This window comes from Cannabis sativa, chromosome 1 (genome assembly GCF_029168945.1).
Source record: "Cannabis sativa cultivar Pink pepper isolate KNU-18-1 chromosome 1, ASM2916894v1, whole genome shotgun sequence".
Taxonomy (NCBI): domain Eukaryota; kingdom Viridiplantae; phylum Streptophyta; class Magnoliopsida; order Rosales; family Cannabaceae; genus Cannabis; species Cannabis sativa.
In genome coordinates, this window is record NC_083601.1 from 38,482,873 (window position 1) to 38,488,872 (window position 6,000).

General features: G+C 31.5%; 2 protein-coding genes across 2 annotated transcripts; one reads left to right on the forward strand and one right to left on the reverse strand.

Moving 5' to 3' along the window:
* Nucleotides 1-379: 379 nt before the first annotated feature.
* On the forward strand, nucleotides 380-2,189 carry LOC115707786 (uncharacterized). Its single transcript, XM_030635854.2, has 2 exons — nucleotides 380-1,235; nucleotides 1,839-2,189. Exons 1-2 carry the CDS (start codon nucleotides 693-695, stop codon nucleotides 1,884-1,886), a joined length of 591 nt encoding a protein of 196 aa, XP_030491714.2. The 5' UTR covers nucleotides 380-692; the 3' UTR covers nucleotides 1,887-2,189.
* A 250-nt stretch (nucleotides 2,190-2,439) lies between these two features.
* LOC115707785 (bidirectional sugar transporter SWEET2) lies at nucleotides 2,440-5,120 on the reverse strand. The gene is made up of 6 exons (XM_030635853.2): nucleotides 4,833-5,120; nucleotides 3,846-3,882; nucleotides 3,514-3,730; nucleotides 3,252-3,410; nucleotides 3,038-3,157; nucleotides 2,440-2,880 (listed from the first exon to the last, which is right to left on the reverse strand). The coding sequence occupies exons 1-6, from the start codon at nucleotides 4,891-4,893 to the stop codon at nucleotides 2,767-2,769; spliced, it is 708 nt and encodes a 235-aa protein (XP_030491713.1). The 5' UTR covers nucleotides 4,894-5,120; the 3' UTR covers nucleotides 2,440-2,766.
* Between the last annotated feature and the right edge of the window lie 880 nt (nucleotides 5,121-6,000).

Below are 6,000 nucleotides of genomic sequence, written 5' to 3' on the forward strand. Positions count from 1 at the left end.
TGAATTTGCATTAATGGTTGGAGGTAAAACCTCAATATATTGCGTCTAATATTTCTACCCTTAACAAAATATCTAATATTATAATACATGTGTCTTCCACGATTATTAAACACACTCGTGATGTTGATCGAGCACTTTCTTCTGAGCTCCCAACACCTCTCTATATATACAAGCATTATATATTTGGATTATATATAAAAGTTGAATTTATTTAATTAATTAGATTATAACAATTAGCATAATATTATAATTTATAAACCAATCCAATTTATAACACACTCCCAAATTCAATTACTGCTAGTACTAGCATAAAATTATCCTATTCCAAAAATATATAGGTAGCTATTAAACAGTAGAAAATTAGTGAAGAGTGATTGAAGATGGTAGCCACAAAGCATGGAAACTCCGTGAGCTAGCCATTACTATAAGTATAACAACTTTATTAATAATCGGTGAGAACTGAGAATTTCTCCAACGGCTTCAAAACATAAATAAACTTATATATATCGTACATTTTATCCCCCAAATTTAGCGGTTCAACTCACGTGAATATACACACTTAATAATTCTGATCATCATTATTAACAAGGTTTTTCAATTTACATATATAATAATCTCATTATTCTCATTCTCATTCTCATATGTATTTTATTTCTCACTATACCAACAAACAGACTAAGTAATAACAAACTATGGACACTGCTCTGAGAAATATAGAAGACAGAGTGATGAGACTTTCAACCAAACAAGCACTTATCCTATTCCTCTTCGCCGCCGCCAGTGTCCTTGGACTCATCGTGGCCATGACCACAATACTGTTAAAACGGTTAAAGTTTCGAAAAGCGCAACCGCAACTGCCGGCGCCAGAGCCGGCGTGTGGCTTGGCAGCGGTAGTAAAGAGGGTGTTGATTAGCTCGGTGAGGTGGAGTGAGCCGAGAAAGTGGCCGGGGGAGACGGGGAGCGGCGGGAGCTGGGGTGAGAATTCGCCGTTGCCGCTTCTAGAGAAGAAGATGGTGATGAGTAGAAATCAGGGGTTTGATGATGATGATGATGATGAGTATGGGGTTGGGGTTGGGTGGCAGAGCCTTAACAAGGATTCTCCGGTGTGGCAGAGACCGATTCTGATGGGAGAGAAGTGTGAGCTTCCAAGGTTTAGTGGGGTTATTCTCTACGATGAAAATGGCCGCTTGCTTTGTGACAATGCTCGCAATTCATGCAACCTCAATCTACCTCAGGTAACAATGTTACCAATTATACCATTCTCTTTTATGTAATTAGTTCATCTAAAATTAATTTTTAAAATGAGCATATATACATTAATTACTTTAATCTGATTCAGTACACATGTTAGTATTATTTTTATGAGTAATAATATAAATGCATAAGAATTTATGCGCACATTATATTTGTTGCTGTATTTTAATTGGGGGATTTTTCATAAATATATTAGTTTTATGTTATATTTATAATTTTACTGCTTAAACTTTTTATCTAAAATATAATTCTAAAGTTTTAAAATTATGAACCTTTTCCTTAGAAAAAAAATAAGACACAGCCATTATAATAACAAAATATAACGAAAGAATTAACTGTAAAATAATAAAAAAAAATACTGAATAATTTATTATTTTTACTGTAAAACATATTTTTAATTTTTATAAATAAAAAAATTCAAACAATAAAAATAAATTTTTTTCCGTGATAAGGTATTTTTGTATTTTTTCTTTTTTTCAATTTTTAGTGTATTGTGTAAAACTTTAATTGAGATAGGTTTCATTTGTATGGATTATATATATTTAAAAATAAAAATAAAATAATTAAGTGTTGTGTGCATGCAGGAAGAAAGAACTGGTGTAATGAGGACAACACTCAGAGACTTGCTGTGAATTTATGTTTGAGATAGAGAAGACTTACATAGCTAGCTAGGCATAGGATTGTGGGGATGCAATAGTGGAAAATGTTGTTTAAAGTTTTTCTTCTGCGTTAAATTCCCCACATGTATATATAGCTGTAACATTTTCCAATTGAATTGACTGGCTATCCCAGTGGTTAGGTGCAGCTGATAATTATGCTGGACACGTTTTAAAATATAAATAAATAATGGACCACCACAGCCACTAATCTAGTAGTGATCTAATAATGATAATGACGACAAATTAATTAATTAAGGCCAATCATGATACACCCAATCCAACGATCCATCGGAATTTCATTCATCAATTTTCGGTACATCTTATACAACTGTCGTTTTTGCACAATGTCGTTTCTAAGAAAAATGTTGTTTAAATGAAAATAAATTGCAGCTTTCCTAATTTAATGTCACTTATTAAGCCATGTGGAAGTATGGTCTTAGGTATAATATTAAGTTCGATCACTAATTTTGAATGATCGGTTTTATTTCAAAACCAATTAACAATGAATAGGGACACTGTCAATCCATGTTGGGAAAACCATATAACAAATCTTAAAACTCTCAAATTTACAAGTCTACAATACAAAAGAATAAGAGTTTGGTTGACAACAAAAATTTGTGGTGGATGAAATGCCAAAATGTTCTTGAGCAGAAGCATTGTCATCGCTTATTCCAGATGCACCCAATGAATCTGTCTCATACACACGTCGAAAATATGCAGATTTTATGGCTATCAATTTCGATATAGCCAAGTCTAAAAAATACAGAATTTCTGTCCAAACATATGATCAAAACAACAGGAGCAAATTGCACTTGAAACTATGTATAGGTAAGACTCTTTAGGAAGATGTATTTTATGCATATGAAACTATCAGTGGTTCTGTGGAGTCTTCTCTGGATGATTTACTGTAGTAAGAGTACAATAACAATTGTACAATCCCCAAAATGGTTCCTATCCCATTTGGAACCTGAAAATGCAACAACAACAACAAACAACAAAATGATATAGAACACAATGGAAAAGTAAATGGATACGAATAAGAGGATGCAATATTGAACTTAAGACTGAAAATAACTCTTAAAAATGGAAGTGATAGCAAAGACATGTGTTGAACAAAAGCTTACATATATGAAGGCATCATAATTCAAAATTCCATATAGTAAGAAAGAGGTGCTCATTAGGAAGGTGGAAAGTGAGAGTAAAAATGGCATGTACTCAACACTCTTTGTCCGGATCACCAAATTCTGAGCAAACAAGAGTGAAGAATCAATATTGTTACTAATAGTCTAATATACCTTTTGTTTAAGGGAAAACTAAAACGGTATGGAGCTTACTCACAATTATAAACAACGGAGAAGCGAACATTGATATAAGAGAGGCGCAACTTAACAATCCAACAGCCATTCGCCGCATCCAAGGGTCTGCAATCTGCAAGCTGCCAGATACTACTGCAGCAAATAGGACAAGAACTGCTAGTAGCAAACCAAGCATTCTCACCTGCCATTAGCAATGAAAGGGAAAAGTTTACACCAAGAACAACTAAGGCTTTTGGAAAATCAAAGCTAATATGCTTCAAGTTGATCATAAAACATGTGCAAACCTTCGTTGGCTTATCGCCATATATTATGAAGAGGATTATGTAGACTAGTTGGAAAACTGCACCAACTGAATTAACTGTCAAAATTAAAGTATTCTCTGGAGATACGATTGGAGTTCCATACCACATGCAGATCAAGCAGTTCAATAGGGCGTAAATGTATGGCAACCCTGAGAACTGTTCGGTTGAACTGTTTCTAATAATTCGCCTAAACGTGTGCCTGAAAGTTAAAGGGAAGAAACCAATGAGGGGAAGAATTGCAATTCCTTCTGTTTTTCTGTTTTCTAATATTACAAGTCTTGCAGAATAAATTGATCTTATAGGGGTGAACTTACAAAGGGGACACAAACAGCCCAAAAGCCAAGATGTTCCCTACAAAAAAAGACAAAGGATTGGTATTATTACCATGAAACCATAAGAATTTACATATAATTTAGACTACAGTGGTCTCTGGATTCCCTTTCTTTACAGGACACAAATGCTACATATTTTCTCTTATTCAATAAAACAACCCTTCATTTTATGATTTACACTGAAACATACTCACAAAATCTTAACTAAAATGCACAATTCATCTCAGCAGCTGTCAAACAACAAAAACTGAAATATGCAATCACTGCTACCAATGTAAAATTATCACTGAAATCCATAGATAAGTGAGAAAGAATTGGAAAAGTTAAATTATCAATGCATTCATGCATTTTAAAAGTTCAATGCCTTGCATTTTCAGCATTAGAAATAATTATAAGCTTATTCAGATTCCAAGGCCTTAAATTTTGGCTTCAAAGACTCTTTAGAAATGATTTTGTAAACCAAAAATTCAGAGTTCTGCATATACAAGCAATAAGTTCTGGGAAATGACTTGGTCAATGGATGCCAATCTAGTATTTTGATCTGACAATTCCGCAAAGAAACTAAGCTTCACGCACAAAAATATCAAGTTTAGTTATGGATATCATGTAATTGGTATTTTTCCAGTTACTATCTAATTCTTGATAATTTAATCCTTGGCTCTTTTATTTTATCAAAAAATTTGAGTTTCTTACTGGGCAATCTCAAATACAAAATTGATTAAACGGCTTAGCACTTTATTAGGCAACTAAGATAATCAAGGCACTAATTGAGCCATTAGAAAAGTATTCCTGAAAATTAGTAAAGCATGTAGAAACAAAAAGTAAGCAGAGATCTAATGGGTAATCCCAATATTTTAATTGATAGCATGAGTCTTCCATATATAACACAATAAGATTCCAAAACAAAAGTCCAGCCATTTTCATAAATAAAATCCCAACTCAACAATAATTAAATAAATAAAAAGATACCGGCGACTCCAGCTGCATCCTTGCAAATTGTAAAGAGCGAATGTGAAACTGAAAGAATCATGAAGAAGATGTTCAACAGCAGGAAACCCAGAAAAATGAAGAGCCAGAGAGCAGAAAAGATAGTACAATAAAGAAGAGAAAGAGTAGAGAAAATAACGGGTGTTTTTAGAGCCTTTAATAATTGGTTTAGACAGGTCTGCAAGTGCAACGACGAGTCTGAGTCTGCTATTCTATTCAATTTATTTTTTTTATATTATTTTATGTTTTTTGTTTGTGTATGTTTTCTCTTTTCAGTTCTCCTCGTGGAATATAGGCATATTCATATTATCTGACAAGTAATGCTGAGCTGGCAAAGTTGAAACTATCATGTTTATCCGTGGCCCCAATATAAAATCTATTTATATAAAGAAAACCAATATAAAATTAATTATTTTATAAATACACAAAAATAATAAAAATAATAATTTAAATATTATAAAAAATATAATTATACAAAATTTTAAATATTTTTAAAATTTTTATAATTTTATTTACAAAAATACTATCTTTTGACATATTTGTATGTTATACTCTTATTAATTTATGTAATTTTTTTATTATTTTATAAAACACGTAAATATATATATATAAAAAGATAGTTTTTTCATTTTTATACTTTAAAATAATTTTTTTTTCTTTTTTTTTTTTGTATTTTTACGAAATTCTACATAAAAATCTCTATTGCAACTAGCCCTGCAATCTAAATTGCAACAAAAAATCGTATAAAAATTCTTATTGTAACTAGCACTGCAACTACTTTAGAAACTCAAACCGTAAATTTGAAAAATAAAAAAAATAAAAAATAGTATGTGGGGTAATTCTTCTAAAAAAAATTTAAACCTAAAAATATAAAATTTTTACAAAAAACAGTATTTTATATCATTATCCCCAATTAAGGCCGACCTTTAGTTGAAATTAGCCATAGGTAAAAAAAAAAATTGAACCCTTAATATAAAGAGAAATGGCATTTTTAAAAATTATTAAAAAAATATATATTTTTTAAAAGGTAATTTTTTTATTTGAGCCCCTAAAATGAGTGAGTTATAGGCGCAGGCCTACTCGCCTATGCCCAAGGCCAGTCCTGTTCCCAATTAAATATCGAGTTGTAAATATTTAATTGTAATTTGAC

What these genes read in the sequence shown, in the direction of transcription:
- LOC115707786 (XM_030635854.2), top strand. Translation starts at nt 693, where the DNA reads ATGGACACTGCTCTGAGAAATATAGAAGACAGAGTGATGAGACTTTCA. An exon ending in GCAACCTCAATCTACCTCAG is followed by an intron (nt 1,236 to 1,838) that starts GTAACAATGTTA and finishes GTGTGCATGCAG; the next exon opens with GAAGAAAGAACTGGTGTAAT.
- LOC115707785 (XM_030635853.2), bottom strand. Translation starts at nt 4,893, where the DNA reads ATGATTCTTTCAGTTTCACATTCGCTCTTTACAATTTGCAAGGATGCA. An exon ending in GGATGCAGCTGGAGTCGCCG is followed by an intron (nt 3,883 to 4,832) that starts GTATCTTTTTAT and finishes CTTTTTTTGTAG; the next exon opens with GGAACATCTTGGCTTTTGGG. An exon ending in ATTATGATGCCTTCATATAT is followed by an intron (nt 2,881 to 3,037) that starts GTAAGCTTTTGT and finishes TTGCATTTTCAG; the next exon opens with GTTCCAAATGGGATAGGAAC.